This window comes from Phacochoerus africanus, chromosome 2 (genome assembly GCF_016906955.1).
Source record: "Phacochoerus africanus isolate WHEZ1 chromosome 2, ROS_Pafr_v1, whole genome shotgun sequence".
Lineage (NCBI taxonomy): Eukaryota > Metazoa > Chordata > Mammalia > Artiodactyla > Suidae > Phacochoerus > Phacochoerus africanus.
This window is the reverse complement of record NC_062545.1, coordinates 121,190,134-121,211,359: the sequence shown is the minus strand read 5'-3', so window position 1 is coordinate 121,211,359 and position 21,226 is coordinate 121,190,134. Positions and strand designations below refer to the sequence as shown.

The 21,226-nt window shown below is 38.4% G+C and overlaps 1 protein-coding gene across 8 annotated transcripts in view; it reads right to left on the bottom strand.

The window, feature by feature from the left end:
- Positions 1-21,226, bottom strand: part of MYO5A (myosin VA) — a 221,881-nt gene that overhangs the window by 126,322 nt on the left and 74,333 nt on the right. For all 8 annotated transcript variants that reach the window (XM_047766321.1, XM_047766319.1, XM_047766322.1 and 5 more), the window contains exons 2-4: positions 15,365-15,475; positions 10,705-10,876; positions 8,686-8,830 (exon numbers count right to left, since the gene is read on the bottom strand). In XM_047766321.1, the coding sequence (XP_047622277.1) occupies positions 8,686-8,830; positions 10,705-10,876; positions 15,365-15,475 (428 nt within the window). The remainder of the gene's footprint in view (positions 1-8,685; positions 8,831-10,704; positions 10,877-15,364; positions 15,476-21,226) is intronic.

Genomic DNA, 21,226 nt, shown 5'->3' with positions numbered 1-21,226 from the left:
TGTTTATAGACATAATGACTCCTACATATTTTGGACTATATTTCCTAAGAACAATGACATTGCTTTTACATATCTACTGTCATCAAAATCAGAAAATACAACATTGACATAATAGCATTATTTAATCCATAATCCATATTCCAAATTTATTATTAAGCCAGCAATGACCACTGCAAAGTTACCTTCCCTTCCTCATCATCAAGGATTCAATTCTGAATATTCATTGCATTTATTGGAATGTATCCTCCATCTCCTTTAATCAAGAACAGTTCTGCAGGGAGTTCCCACTGTGGTACAATGGGACTGGCAGCATCTCTGCAGCACCAGGACACAGGTTCACAACTGCAGCTCGAATCTAATCCCTGGCCGGGGAACTCCATGTGCTACGGGATGGCCAAAAAAAAAAAAATGTTCTTGGAGTTCCTGTTATGGCTCAGTGGATAACAAATCCCACTAAAAACCATGAGGTTATGTGTTCGATCCCTGGTTATGGCCTTGCTCAGTGGGTTAAGGATCCGGCGTTGCCATGAGTTGTGGTGTAAGTCACAGACGTGGCTTGGATCCCGCATTGCTGTGGCTCTGGTGCAGGCTGGCAGCACCAGCTCCAATTAGACCCCTGGCCTGGGAATCTCCATATGCCGCAGGTGCAGCCCTAGAAAAGGCAAAAAGACAAAAAAAAAGTTCTTTCTTTGACTTTTTGGATCTTGATAATTTTGAAGAGTACATACAGTTATTTTGTAGTGTGCTCCTCATTTTCAGTTTTTCTGATGTTTCTCATAATTAGATTCAGGGTATACATTTTTGTAGGAGTCTACTGCCAATTTTTAACATAGCTGCCAGATCATGCCATTCTTCTGCTCAAGACCCACACTAAGAGAAAAAGTAAATTTTGCTGCAATAGTCCTCAAGGCTTTGTATGATCCTGGCAATTGCTGATCTCTCTGTTTGGAATATCCTTCCCCTAGATTTCTGAATGCTTTCTTCTTTCATTCCTGTTATTACTCAAAAGACAGTTTTATTTTTTATGGAGTTGGATAATACCAATATATGTAAAAATAAACATCCAAGGAAAATAGCCAGGAAAATAATGAAAAAGACAAACTATGAGGGGCTTTAATGGGATCAGATGTTAAAATATACTATAAAGCCACTATAACCAAAGACGTGTAGTACTGGGACATGAATAAAGGGAGGTGAAAGAATACAGTCAAGAAAGTGACCCAGGGAGTTCCCGTCATGGCTCAGTGGCTAATGAATCTAACTAGGAACCACGAGGTTTCAGGTTCGATCCCTGCTCAGTGGGTTAAGGCTCCGCCATTGCTGTGAGCTGTGGTGTAGGTTGCAGATGCAGCTCAGACCCACGTTGCTGTGGCTCTGGTGTCGGCCGGCAGCTATAGCTCCGATTAGACCCCTAGCCTGGGAACCCCCATGTGCCACGGGAGCAGCCCTAGAAAAGGCAAAAAGGCAAAAAGCCAAAAAAAAAAGGACATAAGAAAATTTATGATAGTATAAATTTTAGGTGGCATCTCATATAACTGGGGTAAAGAGGGGTTTCTTAATAAATGATGCTGGGGTAACTGGGTAGCCATTTAGAAAAAAAGAAAAATTCAGACCCATCTCTCTCATCATACAAAAATATAAACTTCAATGGATCAGTGATGTAAAGGTAAATTATAAAACAATACAAGGACTAGAAGAAAAAGAGGATTAATCCCTCTTTTACCTTGGTGGAGGGAAAGTTTTCTAACAATGCATCAAAATCCAGAGCAATAAAAGAAAGGATTAATAAATTTGCAAGGGAATAAAACACTATAAATGAAATCAAAAGAAAACTGATAAATAAACACCATAAATAAAATCAAAAGGAAACTGATATATATAGCACAGGTAAAGAGCTAATATATATATATATATAATGTACTTTTTAAAAACATTTTTAAAAAATTTTAAAAAGATTGAGGACCAAAGAACCAAAAACAATAGAAAAAAATGGGAAAAAAAAGACATGAGTAGACAATTCAGCTCATAAGCAAAGAAACAAATAAAAAATGAAATTGCTTTTGAACATATGAAAAGATGTTCAAACTTACTCATCATGTTTAAAGAAATGCGGATGAAAACAACATTGAGATACCATTAGATTTGCAAGAACTAAAAAAAAAGATTACATGTTCTGTTAATAAGACTGTGAGGAAACAGGTACTATTAAGCATTTTTGGCAGGAATGAAAACCAGCACAACTCCTCTAGAGGAAACTTGGCACTGTATTTATACCTACATTTTGACCTACCAATGCCACAATTACCTGACCTACACCTCTAAAAATACAAAAATGTGCTCCACTTCAAATCCGTCTTCTTAGAGGCCCCAGTTAAGGTTACGGCAATAGCACGGAACACTGTGCAGGCAATACATGCAAATTAGCCTGTGGGGATTAGACTGTGTACACTGTGAAGCCATATTTCAAGAACCACAACCTCACTGTGTACTAGCTAAGAGGGCCCAAATCCAGCAACACCTCCATCTGCTTATATATAATGACTTGGATTCTCAAGCCATGGGGTCACAAGTAACCAAGGCACGGTTTTCAGCTCAAAAGCATTGTGCTGGATGGAGTTCCCATCGTAGCGCAGTGGTTAACAAATCCGACTAGGAACCATGAGGTTTCGGGTTCGATCCCTGGCCTTGCTCAGTGGGTTAACGATCTGGTGTTGCCATGAGCTGTGGTGTAGGTTGCAGACGCGGCTCGGATCCCAGGTTGCTGTGGCTCTGGCGTAGGCCAGTGCTACAGCTCCGACTGGACCCCTAGCCTGGGAACCTCCATATGCCGCAGGAGCAGCCCTAGAAAGGACAAAAAGACAAAAGAAAAAAAGAAAAGAAAAAAAAAAACATTGTGCTGGACATTAAGAGTGGGGAAAGGAAATGGATTCCAAGAACAGTGGGGTCCTGGCTTGGAGCAACAGCACTGATTTTGGATGTAAGACACCTTCAACCAGACCCATCCAGTTCAGAAATTCTTTGTTGGTAGAAAAAGGCTCTGAAACAGATTAGGAACCTAAACTTGCAAAATCTGTCAGTGATCAGGTTGTACATCCTCCTCCTGAAAGTGGCCGAGTTTAACCAGCTCACAACACTATGGCTGTGGTACAACTGAAGTCGCAAAAAATGTGAAAGTCTGGGCTCCTCGCCCCTCCAGGCCCTCTTCAAGCAGAGGTGCACTCTCTGCCCTTGTGGATAAAAAGTCTCCCTCCATCTCGCTGGCAACACCAACTGGATCATACCAAATATTTGTGATCAAAAGTGCTGAATAGCTGCCCAACACTGCTGCCACCCATTCTGTTCCTTCATCGCAGCTTGTCACCGCCAAACTTTCCCGGAAAAGAGGGACTGCTGCAGCTTCTCCTGGAGAAACTCCCTACCTACCTCCCCCGATCCCTGTTCCTGAGCTTGCCTCTGATGTCCCACTGGATGATGGATCCTCAGTGGGTTCTCTTGGGCTCTAGCTCCTGTAGATGTTGTCAGAATTTATATTTTTAAAATAGTGTTCGTAAAAAATATATCTATTACCCTTTTTCCCAAGATGTGGGGAAAATTGCCTCATTATCTAGGCCTTGCTCCACTGTGTAGCTGATTCATGTTATATGTTTTGCTCCTATGGTTTCATTAACAGAAATTTGGAAGAGTAATATATAAACAAATAAATAAATACAAAAATGTATATGCACAAGGTTATTTATTATAGCACTTCTTGCAACTTCAAAATGTTGAAAACAATCAACATTAAATAAATAAACTAATAAGGTGGGTGGGAAAGAAAGGAACTAACCTAAGAAACTTTGGAAACTGTTACTTTATATTATATAAAGCTGAAGACAAAATGAACTGAACACAAATGTTGTACTTGAGTGGTAAATTTGCTTTTCACAGGGGTAGTAAGTTAGCATTTTGGAACTATGAGTATTCTAGGACTGAGCAAACAAATAAATATATTGTGGATAATGAGAGCCAGGTTTCTCAAGATCAAAGAAAGAAGTTACAAGAGGAAAAAGAGAAAGCAAGAATAAAAATTGCCGTGTTGGACTGGTACTGGAGGTATTAGTGTGAACTTATGGTTTTTAATATACATAGAGAAATATAGGAATGTGTGTTCATGTATGTGAGTGTGTGTATAAAGATGTGCAAACTCTTTCGTACTTAGAGAAAGGTAAATTAAAACAACACTAAGACATCATTTCTCACTTGTCAATTTTTTAAAAGTATGACAACACATTCATTTGCTGAGGCTGTGGGGGAAACATATATTACTTAGCTCTGCACACTCAGAGGACTTAGAGCCAATGATACCCCAGGAGTAGAGAACACATCTAGCATCTTGATCTTGGGTTTCTAAGTACCATTTTCCAATACAGGGAGCCAGGGCTCCTTGAAGAAATTGCTGAATCCAGCACTGGGGCAAGAAAATTAAAAAATGAGCCAGGTGGTACAAGAAAGTAAGGAAATGCTCAACGAACGATGGAAGGATATTGAAAGGACACTTGAAAGAGCTCACAATGGCCAAATCTGAGACAGTTTGATCAAAATAAATAATGACAGGAATGCAGAATAATCCATAGTTTGAAATAACTATCCATGAGTCTGTACTGATTACAAATAAAAATGAATAAATAATTATAAGTTCCTTAGAGTAGAATTCCTATTCATGCATGTAGAAGGAATGCTGGAAATAGCAAACAACCACTTGACAAACACCACAGTAGTAAGTGTTTCAGATAAGAACCATGGATGGATATTAAAATTAGTGAGTGAAAGTAAAATGACAAAGGATGTTTGCATAGTCTCAAAATATCTTCCTACAAGATACTTATTATTAATTTCAGGATTAAAAACAGTAACTTTATAGTACAGATACCACCTTAACCAAACGATCAAGCTAACATCCCCAATAACTGGCATCTTGTATCTCTTCATATGATGAAGGGCACAGCATCACTTCTCTGGTGTTCCTGCTCAGAATGCATAACATCAATCTAATCAGGAGAAAATGTTAAACTTTTCTGAGAGTAAGATTTTTCTTTTGGTCTATTCTGTCTAATTTTTCCACTGCTACGTCCTTGGGACTTACAAGATAACCAACTGGCAAGATAACCAACTGGCAAGCACTACTCAAAAGCATCCAAGTCATGAAAGCAAAACAAAGACTAAAGGATGGTCCTAGATTGGAGGAAACTAAGGAGATAGAACAGAGGGCAATGTATGATTCTACACTGGATTCCAAACCAGAAAAAGGACATGGGAAGGGAAACAATAAACTGTGTACAAGATTTTTAGGCTATTTAATAGTATTACATCAATGTGAATTTCCTTTCAATAATTTACTCTGGGTATATAACATGTTAACATTTGGGGAAACTAGAGGTAGGGTATCTGGTATCTCAGTGCACTATTTTCCAAACTTTTTTAAAATCTAAAATTATTGTTATTTAAGGGTTTTTTTTTGTTTTTTTGTTTTTGTTTTTGTTTTGGCTTTATTTTGTTTTAAAAGAAAGGTCGCTTTACAGTGAGGCTTTCCTGAGCCTAGTACACATACCCTCTGGTCCACCAGCACTCCTTATCTCCTCTTCTGACTTCAATTTTCAGGATAGCACTTATTAATATGTGACAACTGTGTGTCCTATCTACGTTATTGTTTACCATGCCTCATTTCATAAGGGTAAGAATTTTTGTCTATTTTGTGTATTGTGCTCGCTGCTGTGTCCCCAGTGCCCAGAACGGTAAGTTTTAGGGAACGAGTGATTAAACCGTCTTCCCTAAAGGTGTGGGGGCCTCTAGGAACACAGGGATGGAGACACCAGGATTCACATCTGGTAAAGATGGGACATCTTCATTTGGTAACAAAAGGATGGCAAGAAATGATCCTGCAACATCAATTCCCTGCTGTACACCTAAGCAGACATTGTCTATTTAGGCATAGGTTGGGATGCAATTTATGGGTGTAGATTAATTCATATAAATGGTAAACATAATACCATAACTGATTGAAGCATATTTTAAAACTGCCTAAAAAACAAAAGTGAGCAAAGGAAAAACAAACAAATGTGCTGTTAAGAAATTAAGTTGGAGGAGTGCCCGTCGTGGCTCAATGGTTAACGAATCTTAGGAACCATGAGGCTGCGGGTTCGATCCCTGGCCTTGCTCAGTGGGTCAAGTATCCAGGGTTGCAGTGGGCTGTGGTGTAGGTTGCAGACGCGGCTCGGATCCCCGTGTTGCTGTGGTTCTGGTGTAGGCCGGCGGCTACAGCTCCGATTGGACCCCTAGCCTGGGAACCTCCATATGCCGCGGGAGCAGCCCAAGAAATGGCAAAAAAAAAAAAAAAGGCCAGAAGAGAGCCTCCCTGCCCCCCAAAAAAGAAATTATGTTGGAGTACAGGATAATAATGAGGCGGTAGGGTTAAGAAACCAAGTAAACCTAAGGGTAAAAAATGCCAGAAATATTCATATAAATCTAACACTATTTGTGGATTAACAGTAACAAAGATGGTGAGACCCAAGCTTCCACATTTAAAAATAGTATTTTTAGGAGTTCCTGCTGCGGCACAGCAGAAACGAATCCAATTAGGAACCATGAGGTTGCGGGTTTGATCCCTGGCCTTACTCAGTGGGTTAAGGATCCAGTGTTGCTGTGAGCTGTGGTGTAGGTTACAGACCCGGCTCAGATCTGGCATTGCTGTGGCTCTGGCAAAAGCCAGCATCAACAGCTCTGATTAGACTCTTAGCCTGGGAACCTCCACATGCCTCAGGTGAGGCCCTAAAAGGACAAAAAGACAAAAAAAAAATAGTATTTTCAAAGAAGACACATAATTCTCTATGAGCAGCATAAAATTTTTCAGAGATTATTTTTAGGGTCCAGCAGTCTACGACTTCTCTCTCTGGCTAGTAGCTCTCAGGATGAACTTGTGTGGTGCTAAAGTTGTACTGCAATGCTCAACACTGTACAAATCAAATAGAGTACTTTCCTAATTTTCAGGAAAAATTATACTGATAAATGGAATTTTATCAATTCTTTTTCAGTTTTCTTTTTTTTTTCATTTGTTCATAATGATTTTTATTTTTTCCATTATAGCTGGTTTACAGTGTTCTGTCAATTTTCAACCATACAGCAAGGTGACCCAGTTACACATACATGTATGCATTCTTTTTTCTCACATTATCATGCTAAGTGACTAGACATAGTTCCCAGTGCTATACAGCAAATTTTCTCAATTTTAAATTTAAAAAATAATGTTTCTTAAACTTTTGACACTGTTTACTACTCTGTACAGAATCTGGTATACTATGGCAGGTAGAACAGAATTATATTTACTCATTTTATATTTAATATGTTAATAATCACAGTGTTAGGCAAACGAAAATTGAAAACTAGTTTCCTGGTCACATGTCCTTGGGAAGTTACAATTTCTCAGTGCTTTAGTTTTCTCTAAAATAAAGATTAATAATAATAATACCAATCTTGGGTTCTGTGAGGATAAAATTAGTTAATAAGTGGGAAGCAATCAGTGTCTTTCACAGAGAGAATACTAAATGAATGCGAGCTGTTATTAGAAGTATTATTAGATAATTTAGAAATTCTTATTAATAAAAGGGCATAATGAAGTCTATGGACTCTCTCATTGAAATAATTCTAAAATTCTTTCACACACTGGTCCAATTATATACAAACATACCCCCTGGTTGGAAAGAAGAAGATAAAAGCCTCTGCAGCATTAGTTTTCTCCCCATAAATTGCTTGAGGGTTTCCCATACCATTTTTATAACATGCCAAGTTCTCACCTATAGACTGGAGAAATAAGTTAAAAATAGATTATCCTTCTATACAAGCACAGTTCCTCATTACATTATATTATCAATGGTATAATTTAGTCTTGAAAGTAGCTTTTTTCTCCCATTCTCCACTCTCAAAATTAAAATTACTGATGTCTTAGCATAGGCTAACTTTAAAATTCACACTTTTCTTGAAATTTCATTCTCCCAGATACAAACAGATTTCTTTTAGCACTTAGACCTTTTAATTCTAGTCTGCTACTCACTAGCTGAAAGACACGGGGCAAGTCATTTAATATTTCCAAACCTTGATCCACTCATCTGTAAAATGTAACATCTGCCCTTACTCAGTCACAGAATTACGATGTGATTCCAAAGGCAGTTTTTAAAAACTATATGTCCTTTTACAAATGTGATGTTATTATAATATTGCAGGCCATCTGAGACAAATTAATCAAGGCTTTATTTAATAACCTACAAGTTGTTATTCATTGTTTTGGATTTGTTTTTTGTTTGTTTCTTGGGGTTTTTTGGCCTTTTTTAGGGCCACACCCATGGCATATAGATGTCCCCAGGCTAGGGGTCGAATCAGAGCTACAGCTACCGGCCTACACCACACCACAGCAATGCAGGATCTGAACCAAGTCTTCAATCCAGATCACAGCTCACAGCAACGCCAGATCCTTAACCCACTGAGCAAGGCCAGTGATCGAACCTGCATCCTCATGGATGCTAGTCATATTCATTTCCACTGAGCCACGACAGGAACTCCATTATTCACTGTTTTTTAAAATGTCTGTGACTCAGCAAAGAAGAAATTATCACATCTAATAAGAGTCATGAAATAATAAATAGAGATTCCACCAACCTGGCCATTTGCTTGTAAGCTTCTTCAGCTACTGCAAAGATATGTGGATCCATATCACCCATGTTCTGACCACTATATGCATTAATAATATCTTCTCCATAAATAGGCAGCTGTTCATAAGGATTTATAGCTACTAGGACTATACCTGGGGGGAAAGGTAAAAAAGCAAAAGAAGTCAGTGATATGCTACTGGGCACATCAAAATTTGTAAAGTGAGAATCACATTTAACACAAATTCAATTTCAGTTAATACTGAACTAAAAAATTGTTAAGGATCAAAATACATCATAGCCTTTGCCTCTGAACCCATTATACTAGTCCTAACTAAAATATCATTTAAAAACTGGACTAGGTTGTTTAAAATAAGGAAAATTGTAGCAATGTTGAAAGAACTGTAAATATTTTCATAATATTTAAAACAAAGAAATTCACTTCTAGAAAAGTATCCAAATAAAATCAAAGACTCACATAAAGAGTTTTTTAAAAAATAAAGATGTTTATTATGATGCTATTCATAACAGTGAAAAGCAGAGACAAACTACATAATAAAGGGAGGGTGGTTAAATACATTTTGTTATCCATAAACAGACTACTGTGCTTCCACCACAAATCATGTTTACAAAGAATACTAAATATCATAGGAAAACATGATACAAAACTATATACAGACCCATTCCAATTTTGTATCTATTTATACCTTCTTGCATATACACACAGGATATACGACAAAAAGAAACTGGTTATTTTTCAGTGGTGAATTAAATGTAATTCTTTTTCCTTTTTTATACTTTTTGTGTATCTCATTAAATTTTCCAGAGATGTATATTAACTTAATAGTCATTCATTTAACAAATACTTCTTTTGCTCCAATTATGTCTCACTTTTCTAAGTGCTAGGTTTATAACAGTAAACCAAAAAAGAAAGGCAAATCTTGACCCTCATGAATTTCGACTTCTAGGGGGAAGTTCAGACAATTAACAAGATAAGAAAAAAATATATATTACAGGTTAGAAAGTAATAAAAAGGTGAAAATTCAACAGAGAGGAAGATAGAAACTAAGAAGAAACGATAGTGTGGGCAAGAAAAGCTCCACTGAGAAAGTAACATATGTGCAAGAAGAAAAACAAATTAAACAAAAATGAAAATTGAGAAAAAGAAATATTCAGTTAAAAATCAGGAAGAAAAAGAGCAAATACCAAGCATATGAAAGATATAAGAGCTTTTGAGAAGGAAATACAGCTGTCCCTGTCCAAAGCAGGCAGATAATGAAGAAACACTCTAAACACTGAGTTGGGTAGTCTTACCAGGCAGAGACTTAGAAGGAAACAAACAGCAATGTCAGCATGAGTCTCAGAAGACAATGATTTGTCAAAGAAGGATAAGAAGTTAATACAGAAAAAAAGAGCTGGGGGGACAAGGGAGAAAATAAAGAATAAGAAGAAAACAGAGAAAGAGAGAAAAAAGAAGGAAAGAGGGAAAAGAACCAAATGTACAGACATGCGCATGCTTAACTGCTTGGAGAGAAAAAGAATCCTGAGCTGGATCACTGCAGTTTATACTAAAACAAGCAGGGGCCCAAGTGAGCAGATCAAGCAAGAATGGTTACTTCAACCCAAGCCAGTCCTGCATTTTAAGCAATTGAGAAAAAAAGAGAACACTAAACTTTTTGAACCCACACCAAAGGTAAGTATTTGGACATCAACTCTTCGTATAATGGTTTCTGATGAAAGTAAGTGGCAAATCAGTATTGAATTTGGTATATGATCTCTGTGGGGAAAGATATCCAAAAGATGGGCTCAGTTCTTTTTATTCTGAGCAAAATAATAAGTTTATAAGAGTTTATTTAGCATAAAAAGCAACTTACTAATGAACACTATTATAAATCTTATTGATAACTATGAAGTGATATTGTTTCTAAGAGAAGATCCAACCACAGTCTTCTTTCCCCATGCACAATATTTTCATGGCTATGTCCATTAGAGAAAAAAATTCACAATCCACACAGCAAAGTACACTTACCACAATATGTATAAATAAGTTTGGAATCAATAAAGCGGACTCTGAGATTGTGGAGCACAGCAGGCTCATGAAGATAGCTGAGGGCTGTGAGGTCATTTTCACCCACAAGTATGTCAGGGTTTCGTAAGTGAGGCAGTTCCTTGGTCTTTGGATCCAGACGATATTCCAAATCCTGAAAATGCACAAGACACCTGATAAATCATGGCAATAAACCCAAAACGGGCACATGCATTTTGTTTATTTTCTACTCCTGATTTGCTTCTCAGCTATTAAATGCATTCTTTTCCAGGCACCTTCCAAAACCACAGAAACCGGTTAAAAATGGCAAAGGAAAAAAAAAGGGAAATCAAGAGCTCATGTTGTGGCTCAGTGGAAATGAATCTGACTAGTATCCATGAGGACACAGGTTCAATCTCTGGCCTCACTCAGTGGGTTAAAAGGATCTGGCATTGCTGTGAGCTATGGTGTAGGTCATAGACGCCACCCAAATCTGGTGTGGCTGTTGCTGTGGTGTAAGCCAGCAGTTACAGCTCTGATTCAACCCCTAGCCTGGGAATCTCCATATGCTGTGGGTGTGGACCTAAAAAGACAAAAAATAATAATAATAATAATAAGGGAAGTCTTTGTTTTCACTAGATGTATTAACTCATACTTACAATTTTTGCTAATATAATCTGAAAAGTCAAAGCCCAGAATTGTTTCTTTTTATTTATTTATTTATTTTTTTTGTTTTTTTGCCTTTTCTAGGACAGCGTCCGAGGCATGTGGAGGCTCCCAGGCTAGGGGTCTAATCAGAGCTGTAGCCACCAGCCTATGCCAGAGCCACAGCAACGCACGATCCGAGCCACGTCTCCGACCTGCATCACAGCTCATGGCAATGCCGAATCCTTAACCCACTGAGCAGTGTCCGGGATTGAACCTGCAACCTCATGGTTCCTAGTCAGATATTGTTAACCACTGCACCACAACAGGAACTCCCCAAAATTGTTTTTTTACCTAGTTACTGGACCATAGATTTTAATCTTTAGTGAAATAAGCTTTTTTTTTTTTTTTTTTTAATTTTCCTCTTCATCTGTTGTGACAGTCAGTATAACAGAGTGGTCAAAAGCTTGGCTTGAGAGTCAAATCAACCCAGATTCAAATCCTAAAACTGGTACTTACTCCCTTAGTGGTCTTGGGTATCTTATTTAACCTAAATCCTTCATTTGTATAAAAAGGGCATAACACAGCTCACAGGAATGTGGTAAAATTAAATAGGACAATGCCTGGTTGATAAGTAGCTAGGAACTCCTGAACCCCAAGTGGTCCAAGAATTCCATAAAATTAAATGTAACATTTTTTGTGTGTAAATACCTATGTGTAAATACATACACATACGTGTACTTTAAAAAAAAAAACAAAACAGTCCATAGTTCTTATTCAATTTTTAAGGAGGTGCTTGGCCCCCCAGATTAAGAAATACTACGCACATTAAAGCCAAGGGAATATAGCTTTATGGCAAAGCCAAGCATGGAGATTGTCACTCAACTATACATGCAGGGCAAACAACATACAATTACATGAAAAGGAAAAAAATTTCAATACAATTGCAGAGAGAGACAAGGTGGTTTTGTAAAAAGCCACTGAATACTATAGTTATTACTGAAGAGAGATAGTTTGAGGTCAAATATTCAAATCAGGTTAGAATGAACTATGTTAAATTGAGAAAAAATATTTACAATCTACCCTTCGACTTCTCTCTTGACTGGTCTGCTAGGGTATAATGTCCTTCTCCAAACCCGAGTGGGCCTTGCATTAGTTCCTGCCATACACCAAAGCTATTTCTGGCCCTGTGATCGCAAGCAGAACTGCTTAATGTCTCTGAGCCGTGGCCTCTTTATTTGGAAAATAGTTATAATAACACCTACCAATCTACAGAATTGCACTGAAAATTAACATAAGAAAATACAGCCTAGGAGTTCCCGTCATGGCGCAGTGGTTAACGAATCCGACTAGGAACCATGAGGTTGCGGGTTCAATCCCTGGCCTTGCTCAGTGGGTTAAGGATCCGGCGTTGCCGTGAGCTGTGGTGTAGGTTGCAGACGCGGCTCAGATCCCGAGTTGCTGTGGCTCTGGCGTAGGCTGGTGGCTACGGCTCTGTTGGACCCCTAGCCTGGGAACCTCCATATGCCACGGGAGTGGCCCTAGAAAAGGCAAAAAGACAAAAAAAAAAAAAGAAGAAGAAGAAGATACAGCCTAAAAGTGTCCAATTTGTGCCTAACAGAGTGGATCAATGAATGCTAAATAAATTAATTTCTACTTGGCAGACATGGCCCTTGTACTCTGACCTAATTCTTTCCTGCCTTCTCTCAGAATTACCTCCTTCCCTCTGTTCTGCTCCCTGAAATTCATCCTCCATGCTGCCACCAATGAGTCCTGTCTAAAATACAAGCCTGGGAGTTCCAGTCATGGTGCAGTGGAAACGAATCCAACTAGGAACCATAAGGTTGCGGGTTCTATCCCTGGTCTCACTCAGTGGGTTAAGGATCCGGTGTTGCCGTGAGCTGTGGTGTAGGTCACAGACAAGGCTCAGATCTGGCGTTACTGTGGCTCTGGCCTAGGCCAGCAGCTGTAACTCCGATTAGACCCCTAGCCTGGGAACCTCCATATATCGAAGGTGTGGCTCTAAAAAAAAGACAAAAGACAAAAAAAAAAACTCTGTTCCAGTCAACAACTTGTTATATTCACTGTCTCCAAAATATATTTCAATCCTCACAAGGTCTACCCCCTTTCTCTCTGTTAACTCAAATTCTTTTTTTTTTAATCTTTTATTTATGTGTATATTTTTTTCTACTGTACAGCATGGTGACTCAGTTACACATACATGTATACATTCTTTTTTCTCACATTATATGTTCCATCATAGGTGACTAGACAGAGTTCTCAGTGCTACACAGCAGGATCCCATTGCTTATCCATCCTAAAGGCCACATTCTGCATCTATTTACCCCAAGCTCCTGGTCCCTCCCACTCCCTCCCCTTCCCTCTTGGCAACCACAAGTCTATTCTCCAAGACCATGATTTTCTTTTCTGTAGAAAGGTTCCTTTGTGCCGTATATTATATTCCAGATATAAGTGATATCATATGGTATTTGTCTTTCTCTTTCTGACTTACTTCACTCAGGATGAGTCTCTAGTTCCATCCATGTTCTATCTACCATTTCAGACCCAGTCAAAATCCTTCTCTTTGAAGTCTTCCTTGACAAAGTAGCCCACAGTGATATTTCCCTCTACTGGGATCCTGAAGTCCTCACTGCCTTTACAGGACAACAGAGTGGTCATGTACATGGACCATAAAGGCAATCTCCTGGCTTTAAGTCCCAGCTTCATCCCTTAATTACCTAAATAACCCTGACCAAGTCCCAAACCTATTGATGTGAGCCTCACAGTCTTCATCAATAGGTGATAACAGTCCCAACTCATAGGATTGTTGTGAGATTAAGTGAATTGTAGCACATAAAACAATTGGAACTATGCCTAGCACATAGTAAGTGCTAATACATATTAACTGACAGGATAGCATTACTCACTTGGCAGTTCATTATAAGCTTACCTTTTGACATCTTTAGTATTGTGATGTTGAACTACCTTTAAATGTTATATGTTTCTGGCTAGATTATATTTTGTTTAGAGGAAATTAATATCATAATAGTTTTTAAGAAAAAAGTATGACATGCTCTGTCAAATGCAGTAGAGAGGTTAAAAGTGGAGACACCTAAGATGATTCCACTCATGCAGTGAATGCAGAAGGGAAAGCATAGAGATACAATTGGTTTTAAGTGTTTCTGGTCACTATCAAAATGTTTTATACATAATAGCTTCTAAGTAAATATTTTCAAATGACTTAGTTCCAGCAAGTACCAAATATCAGACTGGCTCCAAGGTAATGTTTTCTTAGTTAATATGAATAATTTTTTCTTTTTTTTTTTTTCTTTTTAGGGCCACACCCAGGCATATGGAAGTTCCCAGGCTGGGGGTTGAATTGGAGCCACAACTGCCAGCCTATGCTATAGCCACAGCAACACCAGATCTGAGCCTAGTCTGAGACCTATACCACAGCTTATGGCAATGCCAGATCCTTAACCCACTGAGCGAGGTGAGGGATCAAACCCAGATCCTCGAAGATCCAAGTCAGGTTCATTACCGCTAAGCCATGACAGTTATTCCTAATATGAATAATTTCAATGGTATCCTAAACAAAACACAGATAAACAGGAATATTTTTAGGAGCATTAGATGTGAACCTAAACCTAGTCATTACAAAGTCATAAACCAAAATAACGGATTTTTTAAAGTATCTGCTATTTTCACTAACCCAAGAGAAACTGAGTTTGTCATTTTTATCAATTAAGTGAAAATATTAGATTAATTCAAAATTTAACTTCCAAATGAAATCAAATATCTCACAGCAAATTTGTACTTTTGAACTTTCTGTACTTTAAGCCAATGATAAAAAATAAGAGTAAGATTCTTGGAGTTCTCTTGTGGCACATTGGGTTAAGGATCTGGTGTTGTCACTGCTGTGGCTTGGGTCACTGCTCTGGCGTGGGTTTAATCCCTGGCCTGGGAACTTCCACATGCTGCAGGTGCAACCAGAAAAAAAAAAAAGTAAAATTCTTACCTTTCCATCCTCAAGGTGAAGCAGGAGGACTTTATCTCCTGGCTTATAATCCTTGAGCAGCTCTGCTGACTTCCAAACTTCCTCAGGATCAGGTATCCAAACCCTGGCAAACTAGAAGACAAAAAATTTTTAGATGTTTTTAACCAGAAAATAAATTACTTTATAATGATATATAAAACATATGGCTTTATTTCTTAAATTTTTTTTCTTTAGGACCACATCTGTGGCATGGGGAGGTTCCTAGGCTAGGAACTGAATCGGAGCTGCAGCTGCCAGCCTATGCCAAGCAACACTGGATCTGAGCCTTGTCCATGACCCACACAGCAGCTCATGGCAACGCCAGATCCTTAACCCACAGAGGGAGGCCAGAGATCAAACCCAAATCCTCATGGATACTAGTCTGGTTTGTTACTGCTGAGCCACAATGGGAACTACCCATTTTGCTTTCTTTATAATTAAACAATTCATGAAAAAAATCTTGGCCAATATGAAATTTAACTTTTAAGTTAGTAGATGAAAAGTATCTCTGCCCTCGTAGCATCACATGCCCACATTATAAAAAGCATGATCTGTACTATGGTAATGATTTCACAATATATATGTCATTACGTTGTACACCTTAAACTCATACAGTGCAGTATGTCAATCATATCACAATAAAACTGAGGGCAAAAAAGCATGCTCTGAGGAAATAGCTTCAATTAATTAAATCTGACTTAGCCTTATATAAAAATGTGATCTGAAAAAGTATAGTTTTAGATTAAAAGGTACATATAAATCTATTTTCTCACAGAATGTGGACTTTCATGAATTTCACAACATGGTTTTGAAGCCCTGGTGTGGTGGTTGTACCACTTTCAGCAGCACAGCTATCTTTTTTTTGATTTTTGTCTTTTTAAGGCCTCACCCGCAGCATATGGAGGTTCCCAGGCTAGGGGTTGAATAGGAGCTATAGCTGCCGGCCTACACCAGAGCCACAGCAACGTGGGATCCGAGCCACATCTTTGACCTACACCACATCTCACAGCAATGTTAGATCCTTAACCCACAGAGCAAGGCCAGGGATCAAACCTACATCCTCATGGATGCTAGTCAGGTTCATTAACCATTGGGCCATGATGGGAACTCCAACAGAGTTATCTTTTTATGGCAAGATTTACAATTTGAATTTCTTATGGTGGTCTTCATCTTGTGTTCTGCAAAGCCTTCGTGATTTCTCAGGTGTTCTTTGGAGGTCATTACGGTGTGGAGAAGTCGACCCACAGCTGCTTTACACACTGGGCATCTCGAATTTTCTTTGAAAAAAGCTCTGTTGCTAATTTTTTTAAAAAATGAGAAAGCATAGTTGTCTAGTATTTTTTCTTCATTATTTTATTGAGATGAGTGAAAATGATAAAAATGGTATATTTGGCCAGTAGTAAGTCTGGCTCTTATAGCTCACTATCATGAAAGAAGTTATCAAGAGAAGTTCCTGAAACAGTAAATCTTTAATCTCAACTAGATAATCTCTGGACTTAAGCCAATTTTGGGCTTCAGATCAATTTTAAAGAAAAAGAACAAAATGTATAAATATGAATAAATCATCTAAACACCAAAACAAAGACATGGTTTATGATTGCTTGCATTATTCAGAAAGGAATCTCCCTTTAAAACATATGTACACTAAACCTTGCCCATTTTCAGGAGTATATCATATATGAAAATAGCACCACCAGTAGCCTTTCTCTTTTCTTCAGAGCTCTTATTGAACTTTGTTGTTGTTGCTGTTATTTCATTATTTTAAGGCCACATCCTGCAGCATATGGAAGTTCCCAGGCTAGGGGTTAAATTGGAGCTGTAGCTGCCAGCCTACACCACAACCACAAGCAACTCCACATACAAGCCACATCTGCAACCTACACGACAGCCCACAGCACAGTGGGATCCTTTAACCCACTGAGAGAGGCCAGGGACTGAACCACATTCTCATGGATACTAGTTGGGTTCGTTACTGCTGAGCCACAATGGGAACTCCTGAATTTATTTATTGTTATGTTATTGTTTGTTCCTTAATTTATTTCTCTTCCTTAGAACATAAGCTCCATATCTGTCTTATTCAACACTATAACAAATGCCTGTGTACCTGGTACACAGCTGGGAACTTGGTATTTGTTGAAAGAATCTCAGAATAAAAGATGTCTGGAAATTCAATAAAAGTAAGTATGGTGAAAACATCACCCATTGCTTTACTTATCTCTCTCTCTCTCTTTTTTTTTTTTCCTCTTCTATTTGCTCTATTTTTAAAAATTTTTTATTACTCAATGCATTTATTACATTTACAGTTGTAAAATGATCATCACAATCCAATTTTATAGAATTTCCATCCCATACCCCCAGCGCATCCCCCCACCTCTCAAACTGTTTCCCTGGGAAACAGTAAGTTTTTCAAAGTCTGTGAGTCAGTATCTGTTCGGCAAAGAAGTTCACTGTGCCCTTTTTTCAGATTCCACATGTAAGTGATAGCATTTGATGTTAGTGTCTCATTGTATGACTGACTTCACTTAGCATGATAATTTCTAGGTCCAGCCATGTTGCTAAAAATGCCAGTATTTCGTTCCTTTTAATGGCTGAGTAATATACCATTGTATATTACTGTTTTGTTTTGTTTTGTTTTGTTTGGTCTTTTTGCCTTTTCTAGAGCCAATCCCAGGGCATATGGAGGTTCCCAGGCTAGGGGTCTAATCGAAGCTGTAGGTGCTGGCCTATGCTAGAGCCACAGCAACTCGGGATCTGAGCCGCATCTGTGACCTACACCACAGCTCACGGCAACCTCAGATCCTTAACAGACTGAGCAAGGCCAGGGATCAAACCCGCAACCTCATGGTTCCTAGTTGGATTCATAAACCACTGAGCCACTACGGGAACTCCAACACCACCTCTTCTTGATCCACTCCTCTGTCGATGGACATTGTCATTGTTTCCATCTCTTGGCTATTGAAAATAGTGCTGCAATAAACATTGGAGAACATGTACATTTTTGAGTCATGGTTTTCTCTGGATAGATGCCCAGGAGTGGGATTGCTGGATCAAATGGTAGTTCTATTTGTAGTTTTCTAAGGCATCTCCATACTGTTTTCCACAGTGGTTAAACCAATCTACAATCCCACCAACAGTGTACTAGGGTTCCTTTTCCTCCACACCCTCTCCAGCACTTATTGTTTGTAGACTTTTTGATGATGGCCATTCTGGCTGGTATAAGGTGGTACCTCAGAGTGGGTTTGATTTGAATTTCTCTAATGATGAGTGACGTTGAACATCTTTTCATGTGTTTTTTGGCCATCTGTATATCTTCTTCGGAGAATTATCTGCTTAGATCTTCCGTCCATTTTTTGATGGGTTTTTTTTTTTTTTGGAATTGAGTGGTAGGAGGTGTTTATAAATTTTGGAGATGAATCCCTTGTCGGTTGATTCATTTGCAAATATTTTCTCCCATTCTGTGGGTTGCCTTTTTGATTTGTTTAGGGTATCCTTTGCTGTGCAGAAAGTTTGAAGTTTGATTAGGTCCCCTTTGTTTATTTTTGTTTTTACTGTCATTACTCTAAGAGGTGGATCTGAGAAGATGTTGCTGTCGTTTATGTCAGAGAGTGGACTATGTTCTCCTCCAAGAGTTTTGTAGTGTCTGGTCTTATATCTAGGTCTTTAATCCATTTGGAGTTTCTTTTTGTGTATGGTGTTATGGAGTGTTCTAATTTCATTCTTTTCTATGTGGCTGTCCATTTTTCCCAGCACCACTTACTGAACAAGCTGTCTTTTTCCCATTACATATTCTTGCCTCCTTTGTCATTGATTACTTGACTGTAGGTATGTGGGTTTAATTCCAGATCTATATTTCTGTCTTTGTGCCAGTACCACACAGTTTTGATTGTTGCTTTGTAGTATAGTCTGAAGTCAGGGAACCTGATTCCTCCAGCTCCATTTTTCTTTTTCAGGATGTCTTTGGCTATTCTGGGTCTTTTGTGCTTCCAAACAAACTTTAAAATATTTTGTTTGAGTTTTGTGAAAAATGTCCTTGGTAATTTGATAGGGATTGCATGGGATCTGTATATTGCCTTGCGTAGTATAGTCATTTTGATAATATTGACTCTTCCAATCCAAGAGCATGTTATGTCTTTCCATCTATTTGTGTTATCTTTGATTTCTTTCATCAGTGTCTTACAGTTTTCCGAGTACAGGTCTTTCATCTCTTTAGGTAGGTTGACTCCTAGATATTTTATTCTTTTGGATGTGATGGTAAATGGGATTGCTTCCCTTATTTCTCTTTCTGATCTTTCATTGTTAGTGTATAGAAATGCTGTCAATTTCTGTGTATTAATTTTATATCCTGCGACTTTGCCAAATTCATGGATGAGCTCTAACAGTTTTCTGGTAGAGTCTTTAGGATTCTCTAGGTAGAGTATCATGTCATCTGCAAATAGTGATAGTTTTACTTCTTCCTTTCCAATTTGGATTCCTTTTATTTCTTTTACTTCTCTGATTGCTGTGGCTAGGACTTCCAAACCTATGTTGAATAGTAGTGATGAGAATGGACATCCTTGTCTTGTTCCTGATCTCAGCGGGAATTCTTTCAGCTTTTCACCATTGAGAATGATGGGTAGCTGTGGGTTTGTCATATATGGCCTTTATTATGTTGAGGTAGGTTCCCTCTATGCCCAGTTTCTGAAGGGTTTTTATCAGAAATGGGTGTTGGATTTCTGTCAAATGCTTTGTCTGCGTCTATTGACAGGCTCATATGGTTCTTATTCTTTGGTTTTTAATGTGGTGTATCACGCCTACTGATTTGCAGATATTGAAGAATCCTTGCATCCATGGGATAAATCCCACTTGATCATGATGTCTAATCCTTTTTTTTTTTTTTTGTCTTTTTGCCATTTTCTTGGGATGCTCTCACGGCATATGGAGGTTTCCAGGCTAGGGGTCAAATCAGAGCTATAGCTGCCAGCTTACACCAGAGTCACAGCAACACAGGATCCGAGCCACGTCTGTGACCAACACCACAGCTCACGGCAACGCCAGATCATTAACCCACTGAGCACGCCAGGGACTGAACCCGCAACCTCATGGTCCCTAGTTGGATTCGTCAACCACTGCACCACGACAGGAACTCCTACAATCCTTTAAATATATTGTTGGATTCGGTTTGCTAGTATTTTGATGAGGATTTTTGCATCGATGTTCATCAGTGAAATTGGCCTGTAGGTTTCTTTTTTGTGGTATCTTTGTCTGGTTTTGGTATCAGGGTGATGATGGCCACATAGAATGAGTTTGGGAGTGTCCCTTCCTCTGCAATTTTCTGGAATAGTTTCAGAAGGATAGGTGTTAGCTCATCTCTAAATATTTGATAGAATTTGCCTGTGAAGGCATGTAGTCCTGGACTTTTGTTTGTTGGAAGTTTTTTAATCACAGTTTCAATTTCAGTACTTGTGATTGGTCCGTTCATCTTTTCTATTTCATCTTGGTTTAGTCTTGGAAGATTATACTTTTCTAGGAGTTTGTCCATTTCTTCTGGGTTTTCCATTTTATTGCCATGTAGTTGCATATAGTAGTCTCCTATGATCCTTCATATTTCTGTGATGTCTGCTGTAACTTCTTCATTTCTAATTTTATTGATTTGAGTCATCTTTTTTTCTTGATAAGTCTGGCTAGGGGTTTATCAATTTTGTTGATCTTTTCAAAGAACCAGCTTTTCATTTCATTGATCTTTTCTATGGTTTTCTTCATTTCTATTTCATTGATTTCTGTTCTGATCTTTACAATTTCTTTCCTTCTACTAACTTTAGGTCTTGTCTGTTCTTCTCTCCTGAGCTGCTTTCGACGTAAAGTTAG